The sequence below is a fragment of the Arabidopsis lyrata genome, assembly GCF_000004255.2.
Source record: "Arabidopsis lyrata subsp. lyrata unplaced genomic scaffold ARALYscaffold_8, whole genome shotgun sequence".
NCBI lineage: Eukaryota > Viridiplantae > Streptophyta > Magnoliopsida > Brassicales > Brassicaceae > Arabidopsis > Arabidopsis lyrata.
The window spans coordinates 13,536,566-13,557,660 of record NW_003302548.1 but is presented as its reverse complement, the minus strand read 5'-3'; the positions used below and the strand labels follow the sequence as shown (position 1 = coordinate 13,557,660).

At 38.1% G+C, this 21,095-nt stretch overlaps 4 protein-coding genes across 8 annotated transcripts; 3 read left to right on the top strand and 1 right to left on the bottom strand.

Annotated features, from left to right (window-relative positions):
• The first annotated feature begins 1 nt into the window (after position 1).
• Positions 2 to 1,563, top strand: LOC9300097. The gene is made up of 2 exons (XM_002865718.2): positions 2 to 559; positions 639 to 1,563. Exons 1-2 carry the CDS (start codon positions 412 to 414, stop codon positions 1,346 to 1,348), a joined length of 858 nt encoding a protein of 285 aa, XP_002865764.1. The 5' UTR covers positions 2 to 411; the 3' UTR covers positions 1,349 to 1,563.
• Positions 1,499 to 4,837, bottom strand: LOC9301838 (heat shock 70 kDa protein 7, chloroplastic). Its single transcript, XM_002863974.2, has 9 exons — positions 4,819 to 4,837; positions 3,875 to 4,500; positions 3,538 to 3,790; positions 3,365 to 3,444; positions 3,135 to 3,277; positions 2,956 to 3,054; positions 2,651 to 2,840; positions 2,144 to 2,542; positions 1,499 to 2,066 (listed from the first exon to the last, which is right to left on the bottom strand). Exons 2-9 carry the CDS (start codon positions 4,439 to 4,441, stop codon positions 1,656 to 1,658), a joined length of 2,142 nt encoding a protein of 713 aa, XP_002864020.1. The 5' UTR covers positions 4,442 to 4,500; positions 4,819 to 4,837; the 3' UTR covers positions 1,499 to 1,655.
• A 1,335-nt stretch (positions 4,838 to 6,172) lies between these two features.
• LOC9301837 (non-lysosomal glucosylceramidase) lies at positions 6,173 to 11,592 on the top strand. Of its 3 annotated transcripts, XM_002865717.2 has the most exons (20): positions 6,173 to 6,407; positions 6,690 to 6,760; positions 6,919 to 7,023; positions 7,120 to 7,176; positions 7,282 to 7,352; positions 7,577 to 7,676; positions 7,823 to 7,893; positions 7,979 to 8,079; positions 8,170 to 8,273; positions 8,361 to 8,414; positions 8,503 to 8,558; positions 8,679 to 8,717; positions 8,840 to 8,984; positions 9,078 to 9,259; positions 9,329 to 9,396; positions 9,483 to 9,555; positions 9,647 to 9,708; positions 9,796 to 10,726; positions 10,809 to 11,099; positions 11,159 to 11,592. In XM_002865717.2, exons 2-20 carry the CDS (start codon positions 6,695 to 6,697, stop codon positions 11,451 to 11,453), a joined length of 2,871 nt encoding a protein of 956 aa, XP_002865763.1. In that variant the 5' UTR covers positions 6,173 to 6,407; positions 6,690 to 6,694; the 3' UTR covers positions 11,454 to 11,592. The 3 variants fall into 3 exon arrangements, with proteins under 3 accessions (XP_002865763.1, XP_020866064.1, XP_020866068.1); XM_021010405.1 differs by lacking the exons at positions 6,173 to 6,407; positions 6,690 to 6,760; positions 6,919 to 7,023; ... (1 more) ...; positions 7,282 to 7,352; positions 7,577 to 7,676 and having other exon boundaries at positions 7,979 to 8,071; XM_021010409.1 differs by lacking the exons at positions 6,173 to 6,407; positions 6,690 to 6,760; positions 6,919 to 7,023; ... (4 more) ...; positions 7,979 to 8,079; positions 8,170 to 8,273 and having other exon boundaries at positions 8,398 to 8,414; positions 8,503 to 8,533.
• Positions 11,593 to 16,486: 4,894 nt separating this feature from the next.
• LOC9300096 (chloride channel protein CLC-c) lies at positions 16,487 to 20,766 on the top strand. 3 transcript variants are annotated; one of them, XM_021027576.1, is made up of 8 exons: positions 16,487 to 16,928; positions 17,402 to 17,602; positions 17,711 to 17,888; positions 18,000 to 18,262; positions 18,635 to 18,904; positions 19,064 to 20,195; positions 20,279 to 20,373; positions 20,456 to 20,766. In XM_021027576.1, exons 1-7 carry the CDS (start codon positions 16,726 to 16,728, stop codon positions 20,366 to 20,368), a joined length of 2,337 nt encoding a protein of 778 aa, XP_020883235.1. In that variant the 5' UTR covers positions 16,487 to 16,725; the 3' UTR covers positions 20,369 to 20,373; positions 20,456 to 20,766. The 3 variants fall into 3 exon arrangements, with proteins under 3 accessions (XP_020883235.1, XP_020883228.1, XP_020883241.1); XM_021027569.1 differs by having other exon boundaries at positions 16,511 to 16,928; positions 20,279 to 20,364; positions 20,441 to 20,766; XM_021027582.1 differs by having other exon boundaries at positions 16,512 to 16,928; positions 20,279 to 20,364.
• The last annotated feature ends 329 nt before the right edge of the window (positions 20,767 to 21,095 follow it).

Below are 21,095 nucleotides of genomic sequence, written 5' to 3'. Positions count from 1 at the left end.
TCTGTTCCTCTTTTCTTGCTTTTTAAACCTTTTTTTCTTCATTTTTTTTTTCTTTTGTAGAAAACTCTAAAATAATTTGCGAATTACAATTTGAACAAACCTCTCTTCTTCTCCTCTTTCTTCTTCCTTCTTCATCAAAACTAATACATTTCTACATTATCTCAAACATCTCCAAATCATTATCTTACACGAAGAAGGAAGAGATAAGAGCATCAATTCTTTAGTATCGGGGTTTCAATTTGCATTCGATCTTTTTATTCCATAGTTTAATATTTGATTTGCTTTTTACAAAACCTAAAAACAATATCTGCAATTTTGGGAGGGAAATTTGTCCTTCAAGTTATTCTTGATCTCATCTCTGTTCCCTCCAAACGACAACCAAAAGCCAAAAGAGAGGTGCCAGAAACATCAATGGCGGAGGAGAGATCGCCGAGTAGTAAGGTGAAGTTCATGTGCAGTTTTGGAGGCAGAATCCTCCCTAGACCATCCGACGGTGTTCTCAAATATGTCGGCGGTGAGACTCGCGTTATTGCTGTATCTCCCGACATCTCCTTCTCCGGTAATAACCAACTCTTTCCCTTAATTGATGTAATCTCACGATACATCTTCTTAACATCGAGCTTTTGTTTCAATTGTAGAACTCGTGAAGAAACTTGCCGCAATCACAGAGAACGATATCGTGCTCAAATACCAGATCATTCCAGAAGATCTTGATGCATTAGTGTCCGTTAAGTCTGATGAAGATGTGAAACACATGATAGAGGAATATAACCGTCATGAAACCCCCAAACTCAGAACCTTCTTGTTTCCTGCAAACCCAGTGGTTCTCGAGAATCAGTTAGGCCCGATCGAGCCACAAACCATAGAGCAACGCTACATTGAAGCCATCAATGGCATTCTTCGCACATCCAAGAGTGCTACTGCTCTTCGTGCTCCCATCAAAACACGACCTTCCTTCACCGTCTCTACTTGCTCCTCTCCCAAATCAGAATCATCACCTGATGGATACAGTCACGAGCTGCCAGAAACGAGTTTTCAGAATAACTACCAATTGAGCCGGCTTTACCCGATGCATAAAGTACATAGCAGTCCCAACATCTCACAGCAGCTGCAGCCATACAGCCACTTCCACAACGCATACTTGCAGCCTCCTAACTACTTAACTTGTTGGCCGCGACCACCAACTCCGTTAGACATCCCCAGAGGCATCGGTTGGGACCAATCATACACAACCACACATAACTCAGGTTGTGGTAATGGTAAGTGCTGGTGCAATGATGACCGCAGGTTCTGGGGAAGAGCAAGCAGCGTTCCTCAAAGTCCTAGGAACCACGGACTCCGCCTCTGAACCACATAACATTGCAACCATCTGTATATATTTGGTCATGTGTTTGTTGTACAGTTTAACTCTGTAGGTATCTAAATGTGCGCCTGAATGATATGCTACATGAGAACGTCTCTACTTCTCAATGTACATGTTTTGTGACAACACTGCTTCTATGGACAATATGTGCTCCAGAATATTGCTTCACGTATGTGTTTAAAAAGACAAAATTTGACTCTTACCATTCATTTGTTGCCCACAAATCACATTATCTTTCCTACAAAATCATGGACAAACCCCAGAAATAATCCTTGTATGAATCCAATTTGTATTATTTGCTGTCTGTGAAGTCAGCGTCTATCACATCACCGCCGTTGTCTCCACCTTTGGCTGAGGATGATGAGTCAGATGACGAGGAAGCTTCACCTCCAGGAGGAGAACCAGCACCACCTGGTTGGGGTTGGTTGTACAGAGACTGGCCAATCTGCATCACTTCTTGGTTAAGAGCTGCCATGGTGTCTTTGATTTCTTGAGTTGATCCGCTTCCTATCTTTTCCTTCAGCTCCTGGAGCTTAGCCTCAACCTTTTCTTTCACTGGACCTGGAATTTTCTCTCCAAGTTCTTTAAGCTGCTTCTCTGTCTGGTAAACGACGGAATCAGCCTGGTTCTTTGTGTCAATCGCATCTCTCTTTTCTTTGTCTTCCTTTGCAAACCTCTCTGCTTCTTGCACCATTGTGTCTACCTGCAACACCACACAACCAATATGACTAAGAAAATAATTACACATTAAGTGAAGCAAGTTTGATCATTGCCACAAACCTCATCCTTAGGCAAGGTACTAGCACCAGTAATGGTAATGTCCTGCTTCTTTCCTGTGCCTTTGTCCGAAGCACTGACAGATAGAATTCCATTGGCATCAATGTCGAATTTGACCTCGATTTGTGGAACTCCACGTGGTGCAGGCGGAATACCATCAAGACGGAAGCTACCAATAGACTTGTTATCTCTTACGAACTCTCTCTCACCCTGTAACACATTAATCTCTACGCTTGTCTGTCCATCTGTAGCGGTTGAGAAGACTTCTGACTTAGAAGTTGGAAGTGTGGTGTTTCTTGGAATAATCTTGGTCATGACACCACCAAGAGTTTCCAAACCAAGCGATAGCGGCGTCACATCAAGAAGAACAATATCACTCACATCTCCAGATAGAACACCAGCCTGGAATCAGAGGCCAAATAGCATTTTAGTGATACGGCTCATCACAGTACAATGTCAATTTACTGTTACAACTACGATGTGTAAAGATTAGAGGTCAACAAGACACACCTGAACTGCAGCACCTAAAGCTACAACTTCATCAGGATTGACTGAGACATTGGGTTCTTTCCCTGTTAGCTTCCGTACGAGTTCCTGAACAGCAGGAATACGCGTGGATCCACCAACAAGGATCACCTCATCAATATCTTTGAAGCTGAGCTTTGCATCCCTCAGAGAATTCTCCACCGGTGTCCTGACCCTACAAGTTTGAATGCAGAGAAAAGAAACTTAAGCGCTACAGGTGAATGGAATAGCAATCTTGTTTACGTGGCAGGTTAGTGATCTTAGCCAAAGAAAAAAATCACTAAAATCACCTGTCAAGTAAGTCAGAGCACAATTCTTCAAACTTGGCTCGGGTGAGAGTGGTTTCAATGTGCTTAGGCCCATCAGCCGTAGCAGTGATAAAAGGCAAACTGGATACGGTATCGAAATCAGTTAATATTCTAAATACAAATGGGAACGAGGTAAATAGATTTGAGAGGGAAAATTGAACCTCATGTTTGTCTGAGTCAGTGAGGAAAGCTCAATTTTAGCTTTTTCAGCTGCCTCAGTTAACCTCTGAAGCGCTTGCTTGTCTTTGAGAAGATCTATACCTTCATCTTTCTTGAAAGTTGAAGCAAGCCAATCAACAACTCTCTGCATTGCAAAAGTCATATCTACCAGTGAGTGAACAGATTAAGATTATTTACAAAGGATTTCAGAAAAGTCTGCGTTTTGACTCACCTTGTCAAAGTCATCACCTCCCAAATGTGTATCACCAGAAGTAGAAAGAACTTCAAAAACACCATCACCAACCTCAAGGACTACATTCCAAGAAACAAAAACCCAGAAATAATTAGAAAACTCCAATACTTAAAAAGACAGTAAAAGCCCAATTAGAACTTTAGTAAAAATACCTGAGACATCGAAGGTACCACCACCAAGATCAAAGACAAGAATAGTTTCATTGCTTTTCCTCTCAAACCCATAAGCCAAAGAAGCAGCAGTAGGCTCATTAATAATCCTAAGAACTTCCAATCCAGCAATACGACCAGCATCTTTAGTAGCCGTCCTCTGTGAATCATTGAAGTAAGCAGGCACAGTGATAACAGCTTTAGTTACTTTATCATTCAAGAATCTTGAAGCATCGTCCACAAGCTTCCTCAAAACCTACATTACAACCACACAGTTCTTAGTAATGCTCCATTTCCCAAAAATTCATACGCTAAATTTCGAAAGAAAATTGATTCAAACCTGAGCAGAAATCTCCTCAGCAGCAAATTGTTTACCAATAGCAGGACAATCAAGCTTAACATTACCATTCTCATCTTTAATAACTCTATAAGAAACCTGCTTAGACTCTTCAGCAACTTCATTCATTCTCCTACCAATAAACCTCTTAACAGAGAAGAAAGTATTCTCCGGATTAACAACAGCTTGACGTTTCGCAATCTGACCAACAAGTCTATCTTTACTCTTAGTATAAGCTACAACAGAAGGCGTAGTTCTTTGACCTTCAGCGTTAGTCACAATCGTTGGTTTACCTCCTTCCATAGCAGCTACGGCTGAGTTCGTCGTACCTAAATCGATTCCGACGACTTTCTCGTTAACAACACGGACTGGACCAACGGTGTATCGGGAAGCGTTGTTGTTTCTTCGTCCCATACGAAGGAAGGCGGAGGTTGGAGTAGAGAAAGGACTTGTTCTGTTGCCGAAGAAGACGCTTCGTGGAATGGAATTGGTTTTGTTGTCGAGGTTTTTGCCGGAAGCAGGGAATCCGATTCCGCCGAGGATGTGAATTTGGGCGGCGGAGGAAGCCATGGTTGGAGAAGAGAGATTGATAAAACCCTAAGGGGAAGAGAATGAGTAAGGAGGAGGAGCAGCCCCGGCTCAAATGGGTAGGGCGGAAGTGCGACGGCCCGGGGCTTTTTTTTTTTATAAAAAAATTTATATATAAAAAAGGCCCAAATATTTTTTTAAAATATTATTAATATGAGAATTATATTTTAAGAGGCCTAATTATTTATAAGAAAATGTATAAAAAGGCCCAAAATTTTTAAAATAACAATTTTTACTATAAAAACTCCGCAAAATTTTTAAAAATTAAGTAAATTTTCTCTTTGTATATAATAATAGGCCAAAAAAAAAATTTTTTGCCCTAAGGCTCTCAAATATATTGAGCCGGGGCTGAGGAGGAGGAGGAAGAAGAAGATAAGAAGAGTGAAGGAGAAGAAAACTATGTTGAAGGTTCTAGAAAAATGGTTGGTGGTGGTGGTAAGTGGTAACACGTACGGCTTTCGATTTGCATTTCTTTTATGGATTTTTAAACATTTGGGCTTCGTAAAAGCCCAATACTCCAATATATAGAACAACTTGGCCCATCATCATAAACCATTTGGAACACGGTTCTTCTAAACACAAATTTAGTCGAACCGGATATTCTAAAGCAAGAAACTGTCAAAACACGAATGGAATAGAGTTCGTTTCGTGATGCTTGCTTGCTCTATATTAAAGTTATGTTGGTATGATTTGTTAACATTAATTGATTTGCGTCTTATTTCATTACTTTACTAATTAAAAATAAAGATGCAATCGTGCAAGACCCAAGTTCTCATAGGTACACATATCAAGCATGATGATGCAAGTAACGTGTCAGACATTTTTTCACTGCTTTTTTTTTGGTAAAAAAATAATGAAGTAATTTAGATTACTTTAATTCGGCTACCATTTAAGGCATGATTCTTTGTGATAGACATCCTCGTGGTAGCAGCGAGGTACCAATATCGCTCCTCGAACCGTGGTGAGACTCTCTCATCATGCTGAGTTCCTACCATTTTCACCGGTTCGGAATTGGCAAAAAAGTCTAAAATGATAAAGATGGGATTTGAACTCAGGCTCATGGGTTTACTCAAAAATTAAGCAAATAGGTTATATTGGGGAATCGAACCCAACATATGGGTGTATTTTTTGGTAATTATTGGGGAAAATTGAGAGTAATCATTAAACACACGACGCAACAATGGTGTTGTTCTTTTTCAAAAAAAAAAAAAACAATGGTGTTGTTTCGGGCAACAAGTAACAAAAAGCAGTGACATCTTTTCACTGTTTTTTGTTACTTGTTGCCCTAAACAACACCATTGTTGCGTCGTGTGTTTAATGATTACTCTCAGTTTTCATTAGTATTTTAATAATTACAAAATAAAAATACTCTTTTTTTTTTTTTGTTAGAGCACAAATAGTTTTACATTGCTTGAAGTAAAGTTTCAAAACCAGAAAAATAGTTAAGATGTTTTGGCCAAATTAATATAAAAGATTTTTGGTCAGCGAATCCTCCTAGCATGATGAGCAAAGCAAAGTTTAATGTAATATAAATAGTGTTACATTAAATATTTAAATTGCTTAAAAGCAAAGTTTTAAAATCAGAAAAATACGTTTTGGCCAACTTAATAAGAAGATTTGGTCTTTAAATACTTGTTTGTGGTGGCGACTGGCGACCATATCCAGTTAGTCCAATAATTCAGGAGATATTTTATGAAATATAATCCCAAACACAAAAACTCTTAAGTCACAAACTCTACACACACAAAAAAAGCTTTGTTGAAAAAGTCACGATTTTTCAAATTCACTTAACGAAAGTTTTTTATTTTATTTTTTTTATCTATCTTCTTCTTCGGCTTTGATTCGTTCGTCTCTGCCACAACAACTCTCACGATTTTATATATTTTCGTTTTCCATCTTTTTCTGATCCCAACCAATCACTAGTTCGATTCAGAGCAATCGTTTGCGGGTACTCTCCTGTTTTCTCTATTTGTTATGGATCGTCTTCATGAATGATCGCAATGCAGAATTCTTATGTTGTCTTGATTGTTAGTGTGGTTTTAACTTAATCTCCTTCTACTATTATGTTGCCATTTATTATGTTCATATATATCATTGCCAGTTTTTGAATTCCTTAACCTCTTCATGGCTGACAATTGGAGAAGGACAAGTACTTAGAATTGTTGACCTGTACAGTGAACCAGAACAATGGGTTGATATTCTTTGTTTCTGTTGTGTTGTTGTGTTTCAGGAACCATGTTTGAGGAAAAGATCATAACTATTGGTGAAGATGTAAAATCTTTCAACTCTTCTGATCATAAAGTAAGTTTTTTTCCAGATTTTATGTGGCTCATGTTTTGAGGGACTTCATTGAAATATGTTACTCATTAACATTGCTTCGTTTTAAAAAAAATTCTTTCATGAATCTTCAAGTAAAGCTGTCTTGGTGTCTTATATTGTTCCCATATTTAACAAATCAGGTTGATCCAGCAGTACCTGCATCTTTGACATGGCAAAGAAAGATAGACAGTGACGCAAAGCCTCCCCGGGAATTCAATCTGACTGCTAAAGAGATTTTTCAGCTGGTACCTATGGAAACTAAACATTTCAAATATAACTGTTGGAATGTTTGATTGGCTTGTTAAAAGTTATCTTTTTGAGACTTGTTTTTGTTCCGGTAGGCTCCTGTTGGCATTCGGTTATGGTTTCTTTGCAGAGAAGAAGCTGCTAAAGGAAGGGTAAACACATTTTCCTAGTTCAGTTTTATTTTACCAAAGAGTTTTTGAAAATATGCTGCTTTCTTTTTATCACATAGCACTATTGTAACAATCTGTTAATTTCAGTTGGCCTTCATAGATCCATTCTCTAGGCACTCTGTAACGTCTTCCCATGGTGTTCCACTTGGGGGTATTGGGTATGTTTTCCTTCTTATCACTCAACTTGAACATATTGGTCTTTTGAAACTGTGTTTCGTGGAGAATTCTCGGAACAATCTCAAAGTTCTTGTCTATGTGAGGATAGGAACAACAATTTGGAGAACTCTGTCTCTCTGATCATATTTGTAACCTTTCATACAGAACTTAATGACAAAATATCTATAAGCTCTGTGAATACTTATCTAGCTATTGTTACATGCAGTGCTGGTAGCATAGGAAGGAGTTTTCAAGGTGAATTCCAGCGATGGCAGCTATTCCCTCCAAAATGTGAATATGAACCTGTTCTAGCAAATCAATTCTCAGTAAGTTACAAATTGGTAGAAGAGAGTTTTAGCATTTAGGATGCTTCTGGTGACATTCTCTGGAGCTAAAATATACGTGTAACTCTAGTCTTTTGCTAATTATGATGAACTCTTCATGTTCTACTAAATGAGTTTGTTTGATGCAGGCGTTTGTTTCACGCGCCAATGGTAAAAAGTACTCGACGGTGTTATGTCCTAGGAATCCAAAGATGGGAAAGTAAGCTAACTACCTCTCTGCTGCTTGTTATCTTGCAATTGAATACTCGTTTTTAGGGATGATTGAAGTTTATATACTCGAACAGACAAGATTCGGAATCAGGAATTGGTTCCTGGGACTGGAATCTGAAAGGAGACAAGTCTACATATCATGCTTTATATCCGAGGTCTTGGACAATGTATGAGGGTAATATGCTTCTGTATGTAATTTCACACCTTTAAGTATTGATATGTCTATGGTATGAGCCTGAAACTTTAATATTTTGATGGTGTATAGGTGAACCTGATCCAGAGCTTAGGATCATTTGTCGGCAAGTTTCACCCTTTATACCTCACAACTACAAAGAGAGCAGCTTTCCTGTGTCTGTTTTCACTTTCACAGTATGTCTAGTGTTTTTTTTTTTTTTGACATTTTAATGTTTTAGAGCTTACTATGGTACTGATGAGTATGGCACATATATTCATCAGCTTCATAATCTCGGAAACACTACTGCGAATGTGACATTGCTCTTCACTTGGGCGGTGAGATAATTGTTGAATGCAGTCATATTGTTTGGCTTTTGTTTTACTGTTCCTTTCACAGTAGTCATGATGATATTTTTTGGTTCAGAATTCTGTTGGAGGAGACTCAGAGTTCTCAGGTGGCCACTACAACTCCAAAATAATGTATATACTAAATACTTATATCTTCTTTTGTGGCTTTACTATATAAACTCGCATGTTACTCAGAAGTTCTTTAACTTTGTGTGCGTGTTTATACTAACTCGATGTTGATGTTTATAATAGGATGAATGATGGAGTCCAGGGTGTGCTCTTACATCATAAGTAAGTTGTTCCATATTTTTGCATAAAGCACCAAATTAGGAGAAGAAACTAATCTTTTGTGGTTGTTAAGTATCAGACTCTGAATCTTTCAACTTTGTTGCTCTATATTTTTTCTGATACAGAACCGCAAATGGGTTACCATCATTGTCATATGCGATTTCAGCTCAGGCGACCGATGGTGTTAGTGTCTCAGCCTGCCCATTTTTCATAGTGTCTGGAAAGCAGAACGGAATCACAGCAAAAGATATGTGGCAAGCTGTCAAAGAGGTTGACATATCCTTCCACTTGTTAAGAGGTCTTGGATATCACTGTATTATTCTATACCGTGAGATTTGATATCTGTCACTGTATTTGTTACAGAATGGTTCTTTTGATCACTTCAAAGCTTCTGAGGCGTCAATGCAGTCAGAGAACGGGTCATCGATTGGGGCAGCAGTAGCAGCTTCTTTAACAGTCCTACCGGGAGAGTCACGCATTGTCACATTTTCTCTGGCTTGGGACTGTCCTGAAGTGCAGTTTCCTAGTGGTAAAATATATTCTAGGTAAGTTTTGCTACACAATTTTCTGAATGGTGATGGCTAAAGCCAGCTTTCTAAATAGAATCTTTTCAGGCGTTACACAAAGTTTTATGGCAATCATGGTGATGCTGCAGCACAAATTGCATATGATGCTATTCTTGGTAAAGACCTAATCATCTAAAATATATATTTTTTTTTTATTCACTTCAGAAATGAAGCTTCCACTTACAAGTATTTTATGGAACAGGACATAGTCAGTGGGAGTCCTGGATAGAAGATTGGCAAAGACCAATACTTGAAGACAAAAGACTTCCTGCATGGTAAGGCTTGTTTATTCAGCTTCTAAAATACATATCAGTGCTCCTATAGTTATGACAAACGTGTTCGGTGTTTGGTGTTTGGTGTTTTTAGGTACCCTGTCACTCTCTTCAACGAGCTTTATTACCTTAATTCAGGAGGAACTCTTTGGACAGGTAGATTTGGACAATTTCCAGATTATACTTTACTTTCAGATGTCATTATGACGCGATGTTCTCATGTTAATCCATATTGTTCTGCAGATGGATCATCACCAGTACATAGCTTGGCAGGAGTCAGAGAAAAGAAGTTCTCACTTGATAAATCCCAACTCGGTCTGAATAATGATATCGAGGTACCACATCAGAATGATACAGCTATCTCTGTCCTTGGAAAGATGGCTTCTACACTTGAGCAACTTCATGCATCAACAGCATCAAACTCTGCATTTGGTACAAAGTTACTTGAAGAAGGAGAAGAGAACATTGGACACTTCCTTTACTTAGAAGGCATTGAATATCGTATGTGGAACACTTATGATGTTCATTTCTATGCATCTTTTGCACTGGTGATGCTGTTTCCAAAACTTGAACTTAGTATCCAGAGAGACTTTGCTGCTGCGGTGATGCTACACGATCCCACTAAAGTGAAGACGCTTAGCGAGGGACAATGGGTTCAAAGGAAGGTTCTTGGTGCAGTTCCTCATGACTTAGGCATCAATGACCCTTGGTTTGAAGTCAATGGATATACTCTTCACAATACAGATCGTTGGAAAGATTTGAACCCCAAATTCGTCCTCCAAGTGTACCGGGATGTAGTTGCCACAGGCGACAAAAAGTTTGCATCAGCGGTCTGGCCCTCAGTGTATGTTGCAATGGCATATATGGCTCAGTTTGACAAAGATGGCGATGGAATGATTGAGAACGAAGGATTTCCAGATCAGACTTACGATACATGGTCCGCGTCTGGTGTAAGCGCTTACTGTGGTGGACTTTGGGTGGCTGCACTGCAAGCTGCATCCGTATTGGCACGCGTAGTTGGTGACAAGAACTCACAGGACTATTTCTGGTCAAAGTTTCAGAAAGCAAAAGTTGTATATGAGAAGAAGTTGTGGAATGGATCTTATTTTAACTATGACAACAGTGGAAGTCAGTATAGCTCGTCTATCCAAGCTGATCAACTAGCTGGTCAATGGTTTGTTCCCTACCTTTCTTTAAGAAGTAAGTGTTATGAGTTTTAGAAGTAAGAGTTTATGTGGTAATGATTACTATTTCAGGTATGCGAGAGCATCCGGTCTTTTGCCTATTGTAGATGAAGACAAGGCAAGAACTGCTTTGGAGAAAGTTTATAACTTTAATGTGATGAAGATTAAAGATGGGAAACGTGGGGCTGTAAATGGGATGCATCCCAATGGGAAAGTTGATACAGCATCGATGCAATCACGAGAGATATGGTCCGGTGTTACATATGCATTGTCTGCAACAATGATTCAAGAAGGTCTAGTTGAAATGGCATTTCAGACTGCAAGTGGTGTCTATGAAGCTGCCTGGTCTGAAGCCGGACTCGGGTAAGCTTATCTTGATATTGTTCTTTCTCTCTATAGTGACTGATACTGTGTTAAAACAGGTACTCCTTTCAGACGCCTGAAGCGTGGAATACGAATGATGAGTATAGATCACTGACTTACATGCGTCCCCTTGCAATATGGGCTATGCAATGGGCACTGACAAAAACCAGTCAAAAACAGCAACAACTTGGTCTTGAACCAGAACAAGAACCAGAAGTAGAGACTAACTCTTTAATGAAACATGATATCGGGTTTTCTCGGGTTTCTAGGCTTCTGAATCTACCTAATGAAGCATCAGCTAAAAGCACACTGCAGACTTTGTTCGACTATACTTGCAGGAGACTGATGTCATAGATTCATTTTGCAGTTATTTATGCAATCACTCATTGTTTCCGTACATTACGGCCTTGATTTGTAACAATTGCTTGTTCGATTGTGGAAAGTTCAATCACTAACTATAATACTTTCAGCACAGCAGATTTATCATTCCTAATTTTGACAAGGTAGTTCCAGCATTCAAAGGATAACCATAAACATTTGTTTCTAGATGTGCATCTAGTGTTTCTTACAAGGGTGATTTAGTCAAATAGGTATAGGTTTTAAAGTTTTAATTTGTAGGCAGGTAGTTTTAGAAATAGGTACTTTTGACTTAGTGAGAAATAGATGGAGGATTATATCCTTAATGAAATGGAAAGAGTTAAGAAAGCCACATTTTTAATATTTAACACTAACATCCCCTTCATTTTTTTTTTTTTTTTTTTTTATAACAATTTCTTTTTTTTTTTTTTCCGGCAAATCAAGTATATTGATATTAAAAAGTGTTTACAAGATACATTAACATTTCGAAACGACCAATTACGCAAATACATGAAATTATTACAATTTCGATGAAGGAGTGGAGAGTAACCATGCTATCTTTAGACTTATAGGCTAACAGATATAATCTGTTATGTCCCCCCTTCACACACTTTTTATTGGCTATCAGCATATAGCTGAAACTCCAAAATGCTCTTGGCATTACATCATCATAACAATTTCTATTTTTAGATATTTCGCTATATATATGGAAACACCCAAATATTATTTTTATACTGTATATTTTTCAAAAGATATTGTAGATAATTAATAAACTAGGTACCAAAAAAAAAAATTAGATGTCACTTTTTTTTTAAAGCTTTTAACAAACTTCAATTTAATTACCATTGTCAAAGAGTGGTCTAGGCGGTCGTCTATGCCCCACCTAAACCATGGACGTTAGTACGTTACCTTCTACGCATGTTGGAATTATGTATATTATTGTTTTTAAACAGATTTGTAAGCGGCATCATTTTTTTTTTTTTTTCGACTGAATGATTACCATTAGAATAAGCCAAGGAGAATTACAAGGTAGAATACGTTTTGAAACACAGGACCGACAAGAGTCGAAACTCATTCGGAAACGAAGCCGGCGGAAGACATAAATGTCCCCGGAAACAAAGCCCAAAAAAGGGAAGCAAACTATAAGCATAAGGCAAAAGAAGGTAAGCCCAAAAAGAACCTAAGTAAATCTGAAACTCGACACCATCATAACCCACAAACAATCCCAGGGAACCAGTTTACGTTGGAGCTGAACCAAGAATCATGAGCCTCAAGAAGAAACAACCAAACAGACAATCTCCCACAAACCGGAGAACCCGAAGAAGAACGAATCCGAGAACTCAACCAGCCACAGCCCGACAGGACAGAGAGCAGGAACAATCCGATAACAGAGCACAGCAACAAACACCAATACGCCTCCTCCATCCGGGGCATGAGCTCGAGCGAAGCTAGGCACAAAGAGAAACTTTGAAATCGGCCGGGGATAAGTCAAAGAGGATCACCAACGCTTACACGCGGACAAAGCGAACCAATCAATGCCACCTACAGACAAGAACCGGTCACGACCTCGCAAGAGAAGAACTAGAGAACGAAACCACTGCTGCGCCTTGAACCCAACCACAAAAACCGAAGACGGCTTCAGAGAAAAGCTAGTAGATGCACCTGCAGCGATGTACCATCCGAGTGACAAACCCCAAACACGAACCGAGCCCACCAAAGAACCACACGCAATCAAGAGGAAGCAACCGGAGCAGAAGAACTAGGATCCCAAAACAGAGAGTTAATGCGAGCATAGCCCTACACCGGAACGCACAGCAAAGCCATACAATAAGCCGTGGAGATAGAGCCAAAAACAAGCCAAACATAACCTCTACCCAGGCCAAAAGCACCAACGAAACCTTCAACTCAAACAACTAGATCTATAGCAAACACAATCAAGGAAAAGCGAAAGATAAGAGGAAACATGGGAGGCGAGAGGAAAAAACGGGCCACCGAGAACCAGAGCCGCTGTAGTTCAGAACCGATGAAAGGAGATAGACAAAGCCTCCGATGCTCCAAACACAATGAAGCACTTGGAATGAGACAAGAAGAGGCACCACACACAGAGGCGATAGCGAGAACGGCGGCTCCATTAACACCATCTACCTAAAGGCCTTTCGATTCTGATCTCCATGAACCAACCTCCATCAAATCTGAGAATCTACGACAACCCAAATCGTCTCGCCAAAACCACCACGTTTCCACAATCGAAGAGAGCAAAGACAAGAAACTAAAGAGGAGACCGACGCTGACGCTGTAGGAGCCGCCACGCGCCGGTCAGACCTGAGCCAAGAAGGAAAGGTTGAAGACGGCGATTAGGTTTGACCACCCAAAATGTTGTAAGCGGCATCAATATATGAATATTTCTAAAATTTATGAATAATTTATATATGTGCTGTTCCGGAATGTTTTCATGCCTGAAGCAAAATTAAATTCTTAAGCCCATTAAGGCATTAACAAAAAAAAAAAAAAAACAATCATGCGAATGAACTTGAGTTTATTCTCTCTCTCTAGAAGAATATCTAGAATGAGAAACTTTGAAAATTCTCACAAACACTTGTTTACATCCGAAAGTTTTTCTACGCGTTTGCTTTTTTTTTTTTCCTTTAACCAACCATTTTTGATTATTTTCTAATTTGAGCATTGCAAAGTGCCAAAGTCTTGTGGAAACTCTCTTTCCCCTCGCACATGCATGGTCGGTCCCGAGACGTTGACAGTTTTCTTTTTGGTGCAAACTTAATTTACTTTTTGGTGGTTGATTCTCACAGATGAAAAAATCACGCTCATAATAATTTTGATCAAATTAGATAACATGCCTGGAAACCAGAGTTAACAATTTGTTCCTCCGATTAAGAAATCAAAATGAAAAATGTACTTAAATTCAAAATTTTAATCATTAGTTTTGTAATTGTAAATCATTTTTTGGCATTGGACCTATATATTCTCTTGAAATATATAAACGATCATTAGTAAGTCATTGCTAATTTATTTAGGGAAATGATATCATCTATATTATCTAAGTACGGCTACCTTTCACCGTCCCCAAATTTCTTAACATATATATTTTATGATTACAAGTATAGGGAGTAAATAATATGGACTGCACTTTAGTGTAATCTGCTCAACTATTTATTTTCTAATACACAAAGAATCATTCTTAATTTCTTTTGCTCGGGTCGGGATAAAGTTGACGAAAAAAGTAAATTCTCATGCGTACACGTTTCTCCGATGCATAAAAAATAATTCCGGACGATGTATCATTTAATTAAAGTTGCTTATATATTGATCTTTCAAAATGTGTTCTATATGTATTGTGACGTTTAAGACTTCACTACACTATATTAATAATCTATGAAACTTTATAATTGAAAAGTATAGTTGATTTGGAAAAACTATTTTTTTCTATATAGATATATGTCCTAGCCGCCCCTTAATTTTATTTAATCCATATATGTATTTATCAAGTCACTACTCTTAGCGGTTTCCGGCCGATGTATAAGACTATGTCCAACCCTCCTTTCTCGTAGGATATCAACTTAAAACTCTCAAACCATTCACGCATGCTTTGGCTCTCTCGACCATCTCATCCATTCTCGGCAAGCTTTTAAAAAATTTGTAGTGGAAAAATTCCTTATGACACTTCATGTGCAAAAGTGCACGTTGTAGACTTGAGAGTCCAAGTGTTTTCCTCGGCATGCACACGTTGTAGACTTGAGAGTCCAAGTGTTTTCCTCGGCATGCATGCAACATCAACATGTGGATTACAACACAATCAAGAAATTAATTCAGTAGGAAGCCATGTTGATAGTGATGAGACAATAAACGATTGGATCTCAATTTCCCCATAAAAATTCGCAATGATGAAATATGTCAAAGTCAGGTCCCATAACTAAAAGAAAACAAATATCTCTATTTTTCATTGTGCTTCTCGATCTTGCATGAATAATAAGAATTTATAAAAAGAGAATGCATAACTTGTACATCTAACAACTAAAAGAAAATTCATGAGAATTACATTAGGTTGAAGTCACACACTATGAAAATTTCACTTGAAGCAAAGAAAAAGGATCAACTGATGTACATTAAGGCCTCTTAATTTTGATTGGATCAGGCGATTAAGGCCACCGCCCAGATAAAGGTTAAAAAACATTTTAACGAATAGGTTTTTTTTTTTTTTTTGATATTTTAGTTTGGTTTTGATGTTATTCCAATAGATGTTGTTCTTTTCTTGAAATGCGTGAAATTTCAACAAGTCTGGCAAATAACATTGTGGTTCGTAAGTGGACGAAGTTTATCTTGGTCTCAATTGGTTGCTTGTTGGAATTCAGTTTTGTGAAAGCAAAGTAGCTCACTTCATATATATATATCTAAGATCTTTATAAAATTTTAACTATAAGAATCTCGTATCTAAAAAATCTAAAAAAACACATGGGAAGTAAGATTTCAAAAATATTTGTAATTGAGTTAGAATCTCAATTTAATTTAAAATCCTAACAAACTTTGCAAGATCATATACACTATTATATGAAACATATACACCCTTTTTCATATAAATTTTTAACTTATTTTTGGTATTATAGTGGGCCATAAAAATATTGGACACAGTTGTAAAATTTCGGAGAAATTGATTTATGCAAAAAAAAAAAAACCATTCATATAATACTTTATTTAGTTTCCCCAAAAAAATATTATTTAGAAAAATGTCATTTATTTCCAATTTTTCATAGAATGCCTATTGTGAAAACATTTGTTAGGCTACAATCATTATGGAAAAATCATAATTTTCTTTCTCGCCAAAACATTATTTTATTAAGTTATCGGAAGAAAATTCTCTTCTTATTTTTTTCGCCAAAATCATAATTTTTTTCCGCCAAAATCATAATTATGGTTGGAAAAATCATAATTAGAAGTAGAACAAATAATTATGTAATTTTTGTTATTGACTATTTTTTTTAATTAGGAGAAAATATCAAGGATTTCCCTTATAAAATCCTAACAAACAAAGAGAGTTTAGTTTTGCCTAAATTAGGATCAAATAAAAACAACAAAACTCCTGACCATAACTACGACCTCCCTCAAAAAAAAAAAAAAAAAAAAAAAAAGAAATCGACTTTTTTAATATCTGCTTGAGCGCGAGAGGTTCTTGATTCCAGGAATCTCGTGCCCAATTATATAGCTCTCAAATTCTGAAGCTTTTTTATCTGATCGGGAATCAAAATTTGTGGAGAAGATGGATGATCGTAGCGAAGAAGACCATGATATAGAGGTTGAAGGAGGAGCTTTTCAAGGTTACGAGAGGAAGATATCTGGGATTCTAGACGATGGATCTGTCGGATTTCGACAGCCTCTGCTCGCTAGGAATCGAAAGAACACAACTTCGCAGATCGCTATTGTCGGAGCTAATTCTTGTCCCATCGAAAGCCTTGATTACGAGTGTGTCTTTTCTTCCTCTTCTCTCTTCTTCTTCTTCTACACAAAACTAAAAAGTTTCGATTTTTATGCATAAATTCTTCAACTTTTTTTTTTATATGCAGAAATGTTCGATTAGTTTTTTTTTTTTGTATATTTCATCTTAAATTTGATTTTTTGGATTATGTAACGTTTTGGGTCCCATGTATTTTTAAATATAATGTTGCCATTTTTAATATTTTTGGGTCAAAATTGAAGCTTTTAGCTTTTGATAGACATCATAGCCACTGAGCCAAAAAGCTCATTCTTTTGAGAAAAGTGCAAATCTTTTTGGGGTCATTGAGATGCAATCATAGTTTCAGACTGAATTTGACTTTTTGTCTTTGTCTGTGTCTCCTCCTCTTGCTATACTTGATTGTTTGTCTTGCCTAATTTGGTATGTATGATGATAGGTTATGTAACATATCAGGATCTTGACTTGCAAATTTATTTGGTAGGATCTTTGAGAATGATTTTTTCAAGCAAGACTGGAGGTCTAGGAAGAAGATTGAGATACTTCAGTATACGTTTCTCAAATGGGCGCTTGCTTTTCTTATTGGTTTAGCCACTGGGCTTGTTGGCTTTTTGAATAATCTTGGTGTTGAGAATATTGCTGGATTCAAACTCTTGCTCATTGGTTATCTCATGGCCAAGGAAAAGTAAGTGTACCTTTTCTTGTTTATTTCTGCTTCTAAGGCGTGTTTTAGCTCTTATATATCCTCTTTGAGTTCAGTAGATGCTGTGTTTTAACTTCTCGAATACTGCAGATATTTTCAGGCATTTTTTGCATTTGCTGGTTGTAACTTAATTTTGGCAACTGCTGCTGCTTCACTCTGTGCTTTTATTGCTCCCGCGGCGGCAGGATCTGGCATACCTGAGGTTAAAGCATATCTCAATGGGATAGATGCTTATTCAATATTAGCTCCGAGCACCCTCTTTGTTAAGGTAAGATCCCCAAACATCTTTCCAAGCAGTCCTTTTTCATCTTGATTTAAGCATTGGTTTCCAGTTAGACTCTGTAGCCTTTTTCTGATAAGAAATATTTCGTATTGGCAGATCTTTGGCTCTATATTTGGAGTTGCTGCCGGATTTGTAGTCGGAAAAGAAGGGCCTATGGTTCATACTGGTGCTTGCATTGCTAATTTACTTGGTCAAGGTGGTTCCAAAAAGTACCGGTTGACTTGGAAGTGGCTCAGATTCTTCAAAAACGATAGAGACAGAAGAGACCTGATCACTTGCGGGGCTGCTGCTGGTGTAGCAGCTGCCTTCCGTGCTCCAGTTGGGGGAGTGCTTTTCGCCCTTGAAGAAGCTGCTTCATGGTATTTTCTGTTTCTCTCTAACTCCTTATCACTTATCCAAGGGTGGTACTTTATGAAAGTGAGGTCATTGTAGTAGACAGACTCTGAACTTATGTATGGTAGCTTAGGCTGATTCTACATAACGCACTAAATGACATTACAAAACTAGGAAAGGGGAAGCTTCTCCCCAGCTAGAATTTTTACTGCAAAAGTGCAAGAAGATCACCATGTTTGTCTAGCTGGAAACATAATGTATCCAACATGACTGCTTTATGAAAATGGAAGTTAGTGAGAGGAAATCTAACTGATGCATAGTGTAAAGTTTAGACGGTTTGCCTATATTGCTATATCCAATTTGGAAAATATTATGTCTCACTTTTTTAAAATCGTTAGGTGGAGGAATGCCCTTCTTTGGAGGACGTTCTTCACTACCGCAGTTGTAGCAGTGGTCTTACGAAGTTTGATTGAGTTCTGTCGATCTGGGAGATGTGGACTGTTTGGGAAAGGAGGTCTCATCATGTTTGATGTAAACTCGGGACCAGTGCTTTATAGCACTCCAGATTTGCTAGCAATAGTATTTCTTGGAGTTGTTGGTGGTGTGCTTGGAAGCCTTTACAACTACCTTGTGGACAAAGTCCTCCGGACATATAGCATGATAAACGAGTACGTCAGTTCTCGAGGAGTTAACTCTTTCGTAAAATCATTTTCCAACGAGTTAACTCTTTCATAAAATGATTTCTATGTAAATTTCAGATGAAGTTTTTTGCTACTCTTTGCTACTCTCTTTTCGATTTTCTTATTTTTTCTTTCCATAACTTGCAGGAAAGGTCCAAGATTTAAAATTATGCTTGTTATGGCAGTTTCCATTTTGAGCTCATGTTGCGCATTTGGTCTCCCATGGCTTTCACAGTGTACTCCATGTCCGACTGGCATAGAGGAGGGCAAGTGCCCAAGTGTAGGTCGATCCAGCATCTATAAGAGTTTCCAGTGTCCTCCAAACCATTACAATGACCTTTCCTCCCTACTTCTCAACACCAATGATGATGCAATCCGCAATCTTTTCACATCCAGATCTGAAAATGAGTTCCATATCTCCACCCTTGCCATCTTCTTTGTGGCAGTATACTTCCTTGGCATCATAACATACGGCATAGCCATACCCTCTGGGCTTTTCATACCCGTCATTCTTGCTGGAGCCTCTTATGGACGTCTAGTGGGTAGACTGCTGGGTCCAGTATCTCAGCTTGATGTAGGTCTGTTTTCTCTGCTTGGAGCTGCTTCATTCCTTGGAGGCACAATGAGAATGACGGTCTCTCTATGTGTTATACTGCTCGAACTTACAAATAATCTCCTAATGCTGCCACTGGTGATGCTTGTACTCCTAATCTCAAAAACGGTTGCAGATTGTTTCAACAGGGGGGTCTATGACCAGATTGTAACAATGAAAGGATTGCCTTACATGGAAGACCATGCAGAGCCATACATGCGCAATTTGGTTGCAAAGGACGTAGTTTCTGGAGCTTTGATATCCTTTTCGAGAGTTGAAAAGGTTGGGGTAATATGGCAGGCTTTGAAGATGACAAGACATAATGGTTTCCCTGTAATTGATGAGCCACCTTTCACAGAAGCTTCTGAGTTATGTGGGATTGCCTTGAGATCCCATCTCCTTGTGCTTCTCCAAGGGAAGAGATTTTCGAAGCAGAGAACAACTTTTGGTTCCCAAATTCTGAGAAGTTGCAAAGCCCGTGACTTTGGCAAAGCAGGATTAGGCAAGGGACTCAAGATTGAAGATTTGGATCTAAGTGATGAGGAGATGGAGATGTATGTTGATCTCCATCCCATCACTAACACATCTCCTTACACTGTGCTTGAGACTCTGTCTCTAGCTAAAGCGGCTATTCTTTTTCGGCAACTCGGCCTTCGCCACTTGTGTGTGGTGCCCAAAACACCAGGGGTCAGTCTCTTTCTCTTTCTCCCTCTCTCTTCCTTTCCGCTAGACTTATTTATGTTTCTAAAGCATATGTTTTCGTATCGCAGAGACCGCCTATTGTTGGAATACTGACAAGGCATGATTTCATGCCGGAACATGTACTGGGACTCTACCCTCACATTGATCCCCTCAAGTGAATACGGTTAGCCCTTTAGTCTTCATTGTTGCCTGCATTTGGTTTCTCTATTTGTTTTATAAAATCAAATTAGAACTTGTTCTTTCAGGTGATAAAGAATGGAGATACAAGTCCCTTGAGAGTTCTCTATAAAGATCTACGATGTAATAATATGTGAATATCAAAAAGTTAATAGCCCAGATGACCAATGTCACTTAGGCATTTATTTCAATTATTCGTTGAGATTGATTATGGAAAAGCAGGGGAAGGATGATTGTGTAATGTGGTGAAACTGGGTGATACAAGTTTTTTTTTTTTTGGTTTCCAAGTCTAAACCAAACATTTTATTCAAAACAAAAAATAAAAACTAAACATGTAATTTTGTTACAAGTCATATCAGTTTTGCTCTAACCTTCTTTATCTATAGGTGATCTGGGTATTATTGGTGTTTTAAGTTCCTGGATACATACAAATCTATCTGCTTAATATTCAAGTGTTACTGTCACTGGCGACTAGAACCAGTAAACTCATAATCAGAAAACAACATTAGATGTCAGAGTTCAGGAAAGAGCATCTTGAGTTTTTGGATTATTAACAAATTTCTCATGGGGTAAAAGGAGGGTGAGGAACTCTGGATTATGGAGATCAAACTAATTCGGTTTCTTATATTCTTCAATCATATCAGATTCTCTAGCTTTCTTTCTCAAAGGCTTTTCAAAAACCAAATGCGATGGAAGCATAATGCATTC